The sequence below is a fragment of the Arvicola amphibius genome, chromosome 8 (assembly GCF_903992535.2).
Source record: "Arvicola amphibius chromosome 8, mArvAmp1.2, whole genome shotgun sequence".
In the NCBI taxonomy this organism is placed as follows: domain Eukaryota; kingdom Metazoa; phylum Chordata; class Mammalia; order Rodentia; family Cricetidae; genus Arvicola; species Arvicola amphibius.
The window spans coordinates 73,453,021-73,468,017 of record NC_052054.1 but is presented as its reverse complement, the minus strand read 5'-3'; the positions used below and the strand labels follow the sequence as shown (position 1 = coordinate 73,468,017).

At 53.8% G+C, this 14,997-nt stretch overlaps 1 protein-coding gene across 1 annotated transcript; it reads left to right on the top strand.

Annotated features, from left to right (window-relative positions):
• Positions 1-440: 440 nt before the first annotated feature.
• On the top strand, positions 441-13,035 carry Bcam (basal cell adhesion molecule (Lutheran blood group)). Its single transcript, XM_038339775.1, is given in 20 exon segments — positions 441-556; positions 2,465-2,586; positions 3,054-3,282; positions 3,385-3,455; positions 4,310-4,406; positions 4,499-4,681; positions 5,378-5,514; positions 6,027-6,183; positions 9,431-9,456; positions 9,458-9,550; positions 9,646-9,787; positions 10,522-10,608; positions 10,611-10,657; positions 10,817-10,916; positions 10,919-10,960; positions 11,049-11,126; positions 11,129-11,196; positions 12,353-12,421; positions 12,423-12,443; positions 12,445-13,035. Coding segments are annotated over 20 exon segments (1,887 nt in total). The 5' UTR covers positions 441-492; the 3' UTR covers positions 12,499-13,035.
• The last annotated feature ends 1,962 nt before the right edge of the window (positions 13,036-14,997 follow it).

Sequence of the window (14,997 nt, the reverse complement as noted above, 5' to 3'; positions counted from 1 at the left end):
CGCTTGTAATCCCAGCACTTGGGAAACTGAGGCAGAAGGATTGCTACGAGTTCCAGGCTAGCCTGAGCTACATTGTGACACCTGTCTCAAAACAAACTAGGAAAAAGATCCACCTGCAGTCATCGTGGAAATGAATATCAAGGCCCCCGAAGGAGGCCAAGACGGAAGGGAATGAGGGTTCTCGCGGTGTCCCTCAGATCCCAGCTCTGGGCACCAGCTATCCTGGTCGGTCGGTCAGGCCCCAGGCCACGGAGGACAGCCGCGGGCGTGGGTTGGATAAAAGCGGCGCGCGCGCGAGGCGGTGCAGGCGGTGCGGATGGGTCCTTGTGCGCGCGGGTGGGAGGTCCTCTCTGGGCAGTGGGAGGTCTTGGCCTTGCGCCCAGCCTGGGGATGTGGGGGTGGGGGCGTGTCCCGGGGCGTGGCCTCCGCTGCCAGCCTCACCGCTGCCGAGAGCCTCACCCTGGCTCAGTCACCGCCACCACCGCAGGGAACATGGAGCCCCCAGACGCCCGCGCAGGGCTGCTGTGGCTCGCCCTCCTCCTGGCGGGCCACTCAGGTATGAATTGGGACTGAGGGCAGAGCTGAAACCTGGTGTTGGGTTTTGTGGGGATCTCCCCCGGGGTCCCCGGGAAGACAAGGGGAACAATCTTCCATCTCCCCAAGGAGTACAATCTAGGGATTCCCCACCATGGAGGAAGGCGGGGAGGCCTTGGGATGTCCCCGATCCGAGAGTTGAGGATACCCCAGCTCTGGAGCAGACACAACCTGAGCCAGCTGCCCCTTCCTGTCTCTCTGGGAACTCTAGAATCTAAGCCCTCGACCCCTAATAACCTTGGGTACCTGGAATCTGGGTTCTATTCTCCCTGGTCCCTGAGACTCGAGTCCAGCACCGCCCCCCCCCTCCCGCCTCCTGCTTAGTCAAAGTAGCTTCTGCTAGCATACTAAAGAGCAACATCCCAGAGCTGTTCTCTAAATGATTAAGTCTGAACTTCCTCGGGGAAACTGGGGACCCCGCGGCTAAAGCACTTCTTACAGTGTGGGGTTTCCTCTCAATTCAGAGTTTAGGCTGTCTCTAAAAAACCCACCTCTCTCAGAAAGGGCCGGGAGTAGCAAGCCTGGCAGGCAGGGAACGTGGAACAGTGTTTCCGACTGAAAGGGCCCCTTTCCTGGAGCCCCTGATAAATCCACACACCTGCACGTGGTGAGAAGGGAGGAGGAACAGTGGGGCTCGGGGACACTGGGAACAGGGTGGAAAGGGATAAGGGAGGACAGAAGATATTTATCTGCTTGTTGGCTGTTTGCAGCTCACATCCAGCCCTGGGTACCAGTCTGGCCCCACATCGCTCCCCTGGGACAAGTTGGGGCCAGAGGTGGGTGCCTGGAAACCCAGGCTCCTGGCACAAGCGTGGTATATAGCTGGGAACCCAGGAGTAGGCCTAGGCCAAGCTGGGCGGAGAAGGAATGATGCCAAAATACCATCCCAGGGGATAGATTCCCAGCAAGAACTATGCTACCCACCAGACCTTGGTAGGAGTCTAAGACTCAAGCTTCCAGGTCCCTAGGACCCAGAGGTTCTCTTTTCCAACATCCAGCCTCCAATGCCTCAGGCTACTGGGAGTCTAAACTCCCAGCCCTTTCTCCCTCAGGACCCAGGCTCAGTCCCTGCCCAGGTGATTCACCTTACCCTTTTCAAACTTCTCTTGTAAAGAGATGGGTGGGGGGTGTTGTCAGGGGGCAGGTAGGGGGCTCTGGCGCCAAGCCGGGCAGGTCTCAGCCAGCCTGGCCCTCCCACATTCCTGAGACCTGCCCAGCCCTGTCCCCCCCTTGCCACTCCCACACACCCATCCAGCTCCTGGCCCAGCTGCAACCTACACCCCAGCCCCCCACACATCAGAGAGCAGAAGGGCCCCCAGGAACTACCTGAGAAAACAGGATGGGGTCAAGAAATGGAAAACAAAGATGGAGAAAGACCTGTTCTTCAGCCCCAGGCCAGGTCCTGCCCTGGGTGCTAGAGGCCAAAGGGAGAGACAGGCCTGACCCTTCCTTGAGGGGACGTTTGCTATACTAGGAGAAGCAAGAGTTTAGCTTAAAGTGGAGAAGGCTTGACCTTAACCCTTAGAAGTTGAGAGCCTGGCCTGGTAGCACAGGACTTTAATCCGAGCAGTCAGGAGGCAGAGGCAGCTGTAGATCTTTGTGAGTTTGAGCCTGGTTCACATAACTCCCAAGTTATACAGAGATACTGATGGGTCCCAGACGTGAGGAGGACCAAGGAGGGAAAAAGGAGCTGCATTTGAGAAAGAAGGTGGGAGCCTAGACTCCTGTCTGAGGGAGGAGGCAAGGGTCTGGACCTCTGTGTCTAAGGGAGGACGTGTGGGCTAGTTTTTTCCAGTCTGAGAGAGGAGGCTGCAGTGCTCTCCCTGTTCGTAGCACTGGGTAGACATTTGACGCCACACCCATCCTGCAGGCACCCAGGCTGAGGTGCATGTGTCTGTACCTCCGCTGGTGGACGTGTCGCAAGGACATCAGATCACCCTGAACTGCACACTACGGGAGCACCCCAAACGTTACGTGTTGGAATGGTTCCTTGTGAGTGCTCTGTGCTGAGCTGGGGATGATGTGGGGTGGGGAGGAGGTAGAGGAGGATCCAGTGGCCTGGTCACATCAGTACCCATCAACTCTTCCTACATGGGATCCCCTGGCGTGTCCAGAAGACCCCACATGGAGCTTTCAAAAGGGACATTTCCATTTACAGACAAACACTTGCCTAGATCTACACCTGCCTAGAAACCCCCAGTAAGGGGTTAGGGGTGTAGCTCAGTGGTAGAGCCCTTGCCTAGAGTCCCCCAATGAGGGACTGGGGTGTGACTCAGTTGTAGAGTACCTGCCTAGAGTCCCCCAGTGAGGGGCTAGGTGTGACTCAGTGGTAGTGATTGCTTAGTATGTGGAAGCCACCAGGTTCTCCCCTTAGACCCAGAGGAAAAAATCTTAGAGGGATTCAGCAGTAAGGGAGGGCTCACAATCCAAGCTAAGACTGCCCCTGTTCATATCCACAGGTTGATGCTTCTGGGTCCCGACACCTCCTAGCTTCTGGGGAGCCACAGGGCTCAGAGCTCCGGTCCACAATCCACAACTCTCGGGGCCGCAATCCCACATACACTCTGGATTCCCACGGGGGACTGGTGATAAATGATATCCAAGTGGGTGATGAGCGGGACTACGTGTGTGTGGTGAAGGCTGGGCCAATGGGAACCTCAGAGGCCACGTCAAGAGTCCGTGTGTTTGGTGAGTGTCCCCAACACTATCCTGAGGAGCGAGGGGTGGAATGGGGGTTTGGGTGGGGGAGGGTCAGAGAAGGCCCTCCTGACATGAACATCTCCCCAACAGCAACCCCCGAGCCTACGGAGGTGATTCCCAACAAAGGAACCCTGTCTGTGTTGGACGAGTTTGCCCAGGAGGTAATGTGCCCTGGAGTTGAGCAGTGGGTGAAGAGACCCAAGACCTTTGTCATTGCTTTGTTTTGTGGTATGGAAGATTGAACTTAGGGCTTTCTTTGAGCACGCCAGGCAGGTACTCCTTGGGTATTTTCCTTGTTTGGTTTTTGTTTTTGTTTGGGAAGGCGACCTTATGTAGCACAGGCTATCCTGAAACTTTCTGTGTCGCCATCCAAGGACTGAGGTCCTAGGCATGTGTCATCGTAGCTGGTTTTTTCTTTCTTGGTTTTGTTTTGTTTGCAACACTGTCTCATAGCCCAGTGTGATCTCAAAATTGCTGTGTGGCTAGGATACTTCTGCTCCCCCGGCCTCTACGATTGATTCAAGTGCTAGGATTACCCTAGCTGTGGCTTAGGGTTGTGTGAAATGGGGTCTCATGAGGCTCAGGCTGGCCTGGAACTCATTACGTAGCCCAGGCTAGTGCCAAACTGATGTTTCTATCTCAGCCTCCTGAGTCCTAAAATTACATTTGTGTGCCGCCACACCTGCTTCAGGTTATTGAGGTGGGGACACACACACGTGCCACAGCGTAAATCAGAGGACAACTTTTGAGAGCCGCCTCCCTCTCTATACCTCTCCACGGTTCCAGGGATCTAACGCAGGTCTTCCATCTCCCCCACAAGCACACTTAACTGACTGAGCCATCTCACAGGCCTGGGCTCTGGGCTTTTTATTGGGAGGAACTGGAGTCAATGAGATCTGTTTCCTCTCCTGGGGAGAAAGCCCAATGGACATGTCTAAAGGGGAGATCTGGGGAAAGGAGAACCAGACTTCAGAGTCCTGGCACCAAGCCCAGGCCACGCCCATGCCTTTCCCAGATTGCCACCTGCAGCAGCCACAACGGAAAGCCGGTGCCTAACATCACATGGTATCGGAACGGGCAGCAACTGAATGTGCCCATGGAATTGAACACAAGTGAGCCATCAGGAGACAAGGGGAATGGGGGTCGGGGTGGTGGCTGGTGGCAGGGGTTAGTCGCCTCATCCTGCTGCCTGCCTTTCACACAGATGGTTACATGACCAGCCGCACCGTCCGGGAGGCCTCAGGCCTGTATTCCCTGACCAGCACCCTCTACCTGAAGCTCCACAAGGAGGACCGGGATGCCAGGTTCCACTGTGCTGCTCAGTACAAGTTGCCCACAGGCCAGGAAGGCCACCTGGACAGCCCTGCCTTCCAGCTCACGCTGCACTGTGAGTCCCCATGACCCCGGCCCCTGACCCAAAATGCTATCCCAGCAAGGCCCAACTCCCAGACCCCGATTCCAATCTGTGTCCTCACCCTACCTTTTAACCTCTTGTTGAAATAATGAGAGGATGAGCTGCTGACCTCTGACCTCAGCACCCCAAACAATCATACTGATTCTGACTTCAGCAAAGGACCCTGTACCCCATGGGACACTCACCTTCTCCCACAGAATTGGTTCCCCATATGACATCTTGTCTTAAATCTCGAATTGTACAGTGACCCCTGACCCTTGAGCCATTCTGTCAATTTACCTAGACCTCTGACCTTCAGTGTGTTCTGAGAATGAGTCTGGACCTCTCAAGTCATCTCAACACTGGAGAAGCTGAGATAGGAATTTAGAGAGTACGAAATCTAGCTGAGCGACAGAGAGGGAGCCTGTCTCAAAAATCAGACAAAAGGAATAAGACATATACAACACACACACACACAAAACAGAAATCTCAGCTGGACTGTGGTGGCACACGCCTTTAATCCCAGCACTCGGGAGGTAGAGGCAGGTAGATCTCTGTGAGTTCGAGGGCAGCCTGGTCTACAGAGTGAGTTCTAGGACAGCCAGGGCTACACAGAGAAACCCTGACTGAAAAAAAAGGAGGACTGACCTTTCCCCTTGACAGATGACCTTACTTCCCGTCTTCCGACAGATCCCACTGAGCATGTGGAATTCTGGGTGGGAAGTCCATCCACCACGGAAGGATGGGTGCGTGAGGGTGACGCTGTCCAGCTGCTCTGCCAGGGTGATGGCAGCCCCAGCCCGGAGTACTCCTTTTTCCGCCTGCAGGTAACTTACTCTGTGCTCCCTTTGGATCTCACCTGATTCTGGGTCATACTAACCTCATCAGCCTCTTGCTGATGAGGGAGATGGAACCCAGGGCCTGTCTCATGTTACACAACTGTGCTCCTGCTGAACCACAATCCCGGTCCTCACAGGGTGGGGGTGGGGGGTTCTAGGCAGGGGTTCTACCACTGAGCCACACCCCAGCCCCTCACTGGGGGATTCTAGGCAGGGGCTCTACCACTGTGCCACGCCCCAGCCCCTCACTGGGGGATTCTAGGCAGGGGCTCTACCACTGAGCCACACCCCAGCCATCACTGGGGGATTCTAGGCAAGAGCTCTACCAAAGGACCTCTGACCCTGACTTGAGATGGTTTGGAGACTATACCCACCCAGTGTGACCCCTGACCTTTGAATAGGCTCTAGTCAAGTATGACATCGGCTTGGTGACCCCTGACTCCACCCCTAGTTGCCCCCAGAACAATTTCTAATTCTTGCGTCCCATCTACTTTTCTCAGAACAACCAGGAGGAACAGCTAAAAATCAACCTCAAGGGGAACTTGACCCTGGAGGGGGTGCGTCGGAACCAGAGTGGAACCTATGGATGCAGAGTGGAGGACTACGATGCCGACGAGGATGCACAACTCGTCAAGATCCTAGAACTGCACGTGGCCTGTGAGAGCTTTGGTGGGGAGGGAGGGCAGGGTGTGGTGAGGCTTCAGCAGCTCCTCTCCCTCAGGGTCCCCACCCTGGCTCCTTCCAGAGTTCTAGCTCCAGAGCACACACTGGTCTCTCTCCCCTGTCTGGAACCTGCTGTGCCTCCTCAGTGCTTTATAGAGAAAGATCAATCCCCTTTTAACCATCTGTGTTCCCCGGAGCCAAGCGGCTTTGCCATCAATGACTCCTCCCCCGTGGAGGCCGTAGCTCCAGCACACCCAAGGCTCCTCTCTTCCATACTAACTCCATGGGATTATGCCCACTGATTTCCAGCCTGGCTCGGCACTGGTTTCTAAGCAGCTTTTGCATTCACTTCGCTAGGAAGAAAGTGGTCTTTAGTGTGTGCATCTGAGTGTATGTGCACACCTCCTGTGCATGCATGTGTCATGGCTGGAGGTCAAACTTAGCTGGCGTTACTCAGGGTTGACACTTTAGATTTTGAGAAGATCTCTTTATCTGCTTGGAGCTCTCCTGTTAAGCTAGACTGGCTGGCCAGCCAGCATGCCCCAGAGATCTGTCTGCCTTTGCCTCCTCTAGTCCTAAGAGTTAGCATTGCTCAGCTACACAAACCTTTTATGTGGAACCTGGGGCTTCAAGACAGGGGCTCTACCACTGAGCCATGCCCTCAGGCCCCTTGCTGGGGGATTCTAGCAGGGGCTCTACCTCTGAGCACACCACCAGCCCTTCCTAGGGGATTCCAGGCAGGGGCTCTACCACTGAGCCACGCCCCAGCCCCTCACTGGGGATCCTAGGCAGGGTTCTAGGACTCTGGTTCCTCCATGTTTGCCCACGCAAGTACTCTACTGTTGAGTTATTGTGCTTTGTTTCAATTGAGACATTCTCATGAAGATAGAGGACTTGGCTTGAACTCACTGTACACCCCCCCTACAGTAGCAGAGACAGAAGGCAAGTGCTGGCCCAAACCCTTTTAATCACGTTATTGTGTTAGAGCAGTAGCACTGATAAACAGAGGTCGTTGGTGACAAAGAATTGTCACCATCTGAGTTCCCTAGAAGTGTTCTCTGCTTACCACGTCTGTAGGTAGAGTGTTTATGGAAAGTCTCTTGTGATCTCTGTATTCAGAAGCAGCAAGAATGAGCAGGCGTGAAGTTTTAACTGTGGTTTACACAAGGTCTTACAGGGAGCGGGTGGCCGATGACACTTTACAGTTGCTTGTAGTTAGCACGGTGGAATTAGACCTGACTGTGTGTTGTGCAGGAAAGGGGGTATGACCTTGGGTGAGGGGCTCCTTGCAGTTGAGGGCATTCCCACTGAGAGCTGACAGCTGAGGGTTGACAGCTGCCAGCCCCTTGCAGCAGCTGGGGGAATCAGTTGTTGGTGTTGGAAGTGAGATCCCAAGATCCGGGCTTCCACAGTGGCGGGGGCAGGGAGGCCTCTGAGAGAAGGGGACACATGGATAGGAAGCTGGAGAATGACGTGAGAAGCTTGCAGAGCCGAAAGCCTCTGCTGCAGGCAGATGACCTGGTGCACAGGCCCCAGAAACGAACTTGGTATTCTTGAGAAAACTAAACCCCAAAACAAGGTCTCTGTAACTAAGCAGATAGTGTTCAAAGACTAGGCAGGCTCTTGTAGGCTGGCGTAATTTATCCATGATGCACAGACTACTGGGGAGCCATAGCAGAATTTTAAGCCAGAGAGAGGAAGGAAGATGGCTGGACCAGTGTGTTCTTTGAAAGCATTCCTTGGCTCGACCGAGATGACCAAAATGAGGAACAGTGCTGGCAAGACTGGCTCAGCAAGCTAAGGAGCTTGCCGCCAGGCCCAGCTGTCCAAGTTTGATTCTTGGGTCTCACATGAAGGAGGGAGAGAATCATCTGACCTCCGTCCGTGTGCCATGGCACTCACGCATGCATGCGTGCACACACACAATTATAAAAATACAACTTTTAGAAAGTGAGGATAAACCAAGCGGTGTAATGCATGCTGTTATCCCAGCACTGGAGAGACAGGGACAGGCCATCCTCTGGTTTGAGGCCAGCCTGCTCTACACAGTGACTTCCAGAAACAGCCAGGGCTACCAGATACCCCTGTTTTTGAACAAACCAAAAAAAAAGAGAGAGAAAGAGAGAGAGACAGCGAAGGAAAGCTAGTAGAGAGATGGTAAGGACAGGGAGTAGGTCAGGTAAAGGGAGGTAGGGGGAGCCTCTCTTAGGGCAACAACACATAAAAATCTTAGTTTTTCTATAAACAATGTCTTAGGTAGCCAAGGTTAGCCTGAAACTCAGATCTTCCCACCTCAGCTTCCCAAGTGCTGGGATTACAAGCACGGAACCACCAAACCTAGTCAGAATTTTATTGTCTTTTGATGATGTTGGCATTTGAACCTAGGGCCTTATCCATGCTAGACAAACACCCCTACCTCTGTGTTTATATGAAGTCCCGAAGCCCTTCAAGTTGTCTGATCATTAAATTATTCTTAAAGTTTATTCATTTGTGCATGTGTGCAGTGGAGGTCAGAGGACAGCTTGCAGGAGCTTATCATCTGAGTCTAGCCAGTGAGCCTTCTTGCTGGTCCAAACTCATCAAGTTTGGTGTGTATGTGAAATGAGGATGGTACAGAGGAGCAGACATTTGAGCTTAATTAAGCAAAGCTTGAGATAGAGAACTGAAGGCACAGCACTGAAGCAAAGCCCCTGCCTAGAATCCCCCAGTGAGGGGCCAGGTTGTGGCTCAGTGGTAGAGCCCCTGCCTAGAATCCCCCAGTGAGGGGCTGGGGTGTGGCTCAGTGATAGAGCCCTGCCTAGAATCCCACAGTGAGGGGCTGGGGGGTGGCTCAGTGGTAAGGAGCCCCTGCCTAGAATCCCCCAGTGAGGGGTTGGGTGTGGCCTCAGTGGTAGAGCCCCTGCCTAGAATCCCCCAGTGAGGGCTGGGGTGTGGCTCAGTGGTAGAGCCCCTGCCTAGAATCCCCCAGTGAGGGCTGGGGGTGTACCTCAATGGTAGAGCACTTACCTTGCTCGTGGCATCTCAGTACTGCAAAGCCTCAGATAGTAGGTCAGATAGTGCGTTTCTTCAGAGCTGTTCTCCTAGTGCTGGCTGCAGAGCCTGAATGGAAAGTAAAGTTTGCAACGGTACTGGGTAGATTAGAAAGAACAACAAGGTGTTTTCTGCTGCCCCTGATAGCTCTCTAGAGGCCCTGGCTGAGTGGACAGGGGCTGGAGAATATGAGCATGTTTCCCCCCTCCAGACCTGGATCCCTTGGAGCTGAGCGTAGCCTGAGGAACTCTTCGTCTTCCTGAACAGCAGTGGCACCGTGGTGGACTGCTCTGCCAGAGGTCTGCCTGCTCCTACTGTGCGCTGGACCAAGGTGACAGAAGGAGGAGCTGTGGGGCCTCAGCTGGTCCACCTCAGCCTCTCAAGCTCATCGTCCCTCCCCGGCTTCCTTCCTGTCCCTGCCCCTAGGATTCGATGACCCTCGCATATGGTCCCACGCTGGCTCTCGACTCTGTTACCTTTGACTCTGCTGGCACCTACACATGTGAGGCCTCTACACCCACTGTCCCCCTCCTGAGCCGGACACAGAGTTTCCAGCTGGTGGTTCAAGGTTTGGATTGTTGGGCGCCTTATGTGGGGGCAGTGTCTCTCTTTCGTTATCTTTCTTTGTTGTGTCTGCATGTGCGGTGTATGTAGCTACTCATGTGTGTCTGTGTGTGCGTGCATGTGCATGCCTGATGCCAGAAGTCGACCCTGAGTGTCTTCCTCTATTTCTGTCTATTTTTTGTTAGGGGAGGGGCATGGTGCAGGGGCGCGTGTTGTGAGACAGGGTTTCTCTGTGCGGCCCTGGCTGTCCTGGACTCACTTTGTAGACCAGGCTGGCCTCAAACTCACAGATATCCACCTGCCTCTGCCTCTGAAGTGCTGGGGGTACAAGGTGTTTATTTTGGGGGTACAGTTTATGGTGGCGGGAGAACACTCCATTGATTGCAAGGAAGGAACTCTGGTTGTGGGGCTTGGCAAGGTGCACTTCGCGTGCTGAGCCATCCTGCTATCCCCTTCTTCCTTCTTGAGACCTGGAGCTCATTGATTGGCTGCTTAGGGGACTCCAGAAGTCCTCCTGTCTCTGCAGTCCTCCCACCCCAGTGCTGGGGTTCTAACGGTACAACTGCTGTACCCATTTTTTATGTGGGTGCCAGGGAGCAAACTCCGGTCCTGAAACTTGGTCTGCTGAGCCATCTCCCAGTCACCTCGCTATCCTCTCCTCGTTCCACTCCTGTGTCTCTCTCCTTTCCCTGGCAGCCGGCCTCCCCCTCACTCTGCTATGGTCCCCTCCACCCACAGGAGCCCCAGAGTTAAAACCAAATGAGATAAAAGCCCATATCGGGAACAGCTGGATGGAAGGAGACGAAGTCACGCTGGTCTGCTCCGCCAAGGCTACCCAGAACCCAAACTCACCTGGAGCAAGCCAGGCGTTACTGTAAGGGACAGTGCCTTGCCACTCTGAGCTTACCCCAAGTTCCACAGGGGGACCTGGCCCTCATATCGATCCAAGCTTCATAGAGCCCCCTATCCTCACCTCAGCCTACACCCCCAGCCCTTGACCCCCAAGGGCCTGGCCTGACCCAAGCCTCCACAGCCAGCAGAGCCTCCCTTTGAGGGCAAAGGCTGGATGAGCAGCTCGCTGATGGTGAAAGTGACCAGCGCCCTGAGCCGAGAGGGCGTGTCCTGTGAGGCATCTAAATCCATGGCAAGAGAAGCCATGTCTTCCATTTGGGCTCTGGTGGGTAACCAATGAGGGAGACAGCTGGGTGGACACGCAGGCACCCTGGATCTAGTGAGCCTAGTACCTCTTTGTTGTCTCCTCGCAGTGGCCCCTCAGACTGCCCAGGCTGGAGTGGCTGTCATGGCTGTAGCCGTCAGCGTAGGCCTCCTGCTGCTTGTGGTTGCTGCTTTTACTGCATGAGACGCAAGGGCGCCCCAACTGCTGCCGGCGGAGCGGAGAAGGGGGCTCCGTAAGTATTTGCAGGCTTCCAGCCCTTCTGCAACCATAGCCCTGTCCTGTCCTCAGACCAAGCCCTCCAGGTCTACTGCAAAAAGAGTCCCAAACCCATTAGCTACCCTGCCCCTCCCACACCTATCTTCGCCCCTCGCCAACCCAAGGATGGCCTTGCCTACCACCCGGAAATCCCACCCAGAGCCCCTTGAAGTCTCCATCCGTCATCCCCCTGTTACTGCCTCTATCTTTAGGCCCAGTCTTTCAATTCTGGTCTGAAGTTTTGGAGCTGGGACCAGACTTTACATCAAACAAAGCCCCTTGCTCCTGAGCTACACTAGCAGGGCAGTGGTAGTGCAAAAGTCTTTCTCATCCCAACGCTCAGGAGGCAGAGGCAGGCCTGGTCTACAAAGTGAGTTCGAGGCCAGCCAGGGGTACACAGAGAAAACCCTGGTCTTCAAAAAACCAAAAGAAAGAAAATGTCCTACAGACTTGATCTTAGGAAGCATTTTCTCAGCCGAGGGTCCCTCCTTTCAAATACTAGCCTATGTTAAATTGACATAAAACTAGCCAGCACACCGAGGAGGGAGGATTCCAGGGAGTTGCTCTACCACTAAGACACATTCCCAACCCATCACTGGGAGATTCTAGACAGGTTGTTTACATGCATCCCCATCCCTTTTGGACTGTTCTGAGACAAGGCTATATTGAGTTGTCCAGGTTGGCCTTGAACTTTCAGTCCTCTTGCTTTAACTTCCCAAGGCTGGGCTTAGAGCCCTGTGCCGCAAAGCCCAACTTGTCTCCAGTCTAGACTTTGTCCTATCCAAAGTCCCATACAGGACTGTTTCCACACCAATACTAGTCACACTTCCAGTGGCGGTCTGTCTTTCTCTGTCATAGCTACATCCCCACAACCCCATATCTGTGTTTAGCCTCAAACTCTACGTCCTGTACGCGGTCCTATCTTACCTCATCTCCAACCTCCCATAGCATCCTCAGCCTCTGCCCATAACTGTCCAGGCCTCTCTCTAAAGTTAACCTTGCTTCTAGCCCATCTCCAACCTCAGCAACCTTCCCTTCCTTCCTACCACCAAACCCAATGCCATTAGCCACCCCGACTCCACTCCCAGTTCCACTCTCGAGCAGTGATCATTCCGTGATGCCACTGTCCTCCCTCAGGCCAGCCAGGGACCAGAGCTGAGCCACTCTGGCTCAGATCGTCCAGAGCAGACAGGCCTTCTTATGGGTGGGGCCCTCCGGAGGAGGCAGAGGGTGGCGGCGGGGGATTCGGAGATGAGGTGAGTGATGACCTGGGTGTCCATTGAGGAAGCAACTGAGCACAGGGCCAGTCTTAAGGGCTCAGGCTGAGCTACGGGTTCTGTCACCAGTGCTGAGCCTGGAGGACCTCCCAGAGGCTGGTCTCTGGATCTGGAACTTTGGGCATCATCTGAGGACCGGCTCTGCGCACACGCCTCCACCTCCTTCCTCCTTCAGTCTCTCGGCCCCTCCCTTCCTTCCTCTGCCTGCTTGGGCAGGGACCCACAGTGGCCAGCGCCTCAGGGAAGGAAAAAGGGAGGGTGGGGGAGGGTTGAGAGGGGCCTTCCTCCAGGAATGGAACTCTCCCAGGCCAGAATAGCTCCTGGAGCCAAAGCCCAGGGACCGGGCCTGGGACAAGGCGCTGAGGGTCGGCAGGCCGGGCTAGTTTTACCTCCTGTCTCCCTTGCTGGGCACTTGCCCCCCACCTGATACCCTGCTGTGTAGTCTGACAACTGGAGTCCCCAACCCTACCCCATTCCTGCCCCTCGCCCAGCCCATCATCTGTGGACACTGGATTCTTAAATAAATGCTGCCTGTCACGTGGATACCTTCCTATGGCCAGATCCTCTTCTGAGGAAGGGGAGGGTGGTAAAGGGGGATTGGAGGGTGCAGGCCCATTTCCCCCTCCTACTACTGCTGGCTGTCTGCCTCCTCACACACCCTCAGGAAAAAGCCTGATGTCAAAGAGAACGGCAAGAGACAGAAGCTAAGAGAGAGTGAGAGACAGATAGCATGGAATGAGACACAACTAGCTGGTGTTGGAAGAGCCCCGCTAGGGGTCCATGCACTAGCCTGGACACTGGATCAGTGTCCAGTGCCTGCTTAGGGGTGAGGTCCTTATCCCCTTAAGGAAAAATTCCCAGAGTCCCTAGAGAGCTGAAACTAAGGCTAGAAAAATCCTTTCCCCCTCCTGGAGGAGCTGGGGGCTCCCTAGGGAAGCAGGGTTCATAGGAGGAATGCAAAAGGGACCTGGGGCAGTGCTGAAACTGACAAACTTTCTAAGGTCCAAACAGGAAGGATAGGTGAGGACAGAGGCCTGGCATGGTGACCTGTGCTGGTTATCTGAGCAATCAGGTTGCTGAGGTGATTGGGTTGTGAGTTTGAGGCTAGCCTGGGCTACAATAGCGAGTCCCAGGCTGGGGGACTGCAGAGCGAGACTATCACAAAATAACTGGAGTCAGAAGGTGTCTTAGTGAGCAAGGTCATGACTTCAACTGGGTCGTATAGCCCAGGCTGGCTTCGAACTAACACTGAGTAGCTGAAGATGACCCTAAAATCCATGTCCCCCTGCCTCCACTTCACAAGTTCTGGGATTACAGGGGCATGCCACCACTATTTTACTTTTTTTTTTTTTTTTTGAGACAGAGTTTCTTTGTCCCTGGCTGTCCTGGAACTCGCTCTGTAGCCTAGACTGGCCTTGAATTCAGAGATCCACCTGCTTCTACCTCCTGAATTCTGGGATAAAGGCGTGCGCCACCACTTGCCCAGAAGTTCACATTTTAATACAGTAGACACCTTCCCCTTGAGCAAGGGATTTGTTCTAAGATCCCACTGAATTGCAGAAACAGACATCACTAAGCATTCTGTACACTGTCTTTCTCTTACACAATATGCACTTCTGATAATTCCTCACTTATAGCCCAAGTCAGAAGAAATTCATAGCTACTGAGAAAGCCAATTGTGGGTCACATTTATATCTCAGCACTCAGGAAGCTGAGGCAGGAGGATGGCCATTAGTTCAAGCCCCTCCTGGGCTACAGTGTGAAAGCCTGTCTCAATAAGGAAAGAAAGACTAGAAAGGAAAGTGAACAGTCATTAGTAAAAACGGAAGGCCGAGGAGATGGCTCAGTCAATAGAATGAGTTTAACCCATAAATCCCCACATAAAAAGCTGAACAAAATCCCAGTGCTTCGGAAGCAGAGACTGGCTGCTGGCCAGTTAGTCCAGCCTGTTTTGGCAAGATTTCAGACCAATGAGAGACCCTTTCTCGAAAAAACCAAAAGGTTGGGGCTAGGCAGATGGCTCAGTGGTTAAGGGTGTTTATTGCTCCTGCAGAAGACTGGAGTTCTATTCCCAGCACCCACATCAGGCAGCTCATAACCACCTGTAAACTTCAGCTCCAGGGGAATATGGCGCCCTCTTTCTGGCCTCCACGGTCCACCTACAACTCGTGCCAATACCCACACATAGACACATGCACATAATTAAAAGTAAAATATGTTTGTTTGCCATGGGGTGTCAGATCCCCCTGGAACCATAGTTAAAGATACAGTTGTGAGCTGCTAGTTGGGTGCTGGGAATTGAACCTAGGTCCTCTGGAAGAGTAGTCCGTGCTCTTAACCTCTGAGCCATCTCTCCAGCCTGTAAAATATCTTTTCGAAAGGTTGATAGTGGATGAGGAACTCTGAGGTTGTCCCTCTGGCTTCCACACTCACATGTAAACACATGCACACACACAACCACACACACACATATGCACACTAAATAGAATAAATATAACGACATAA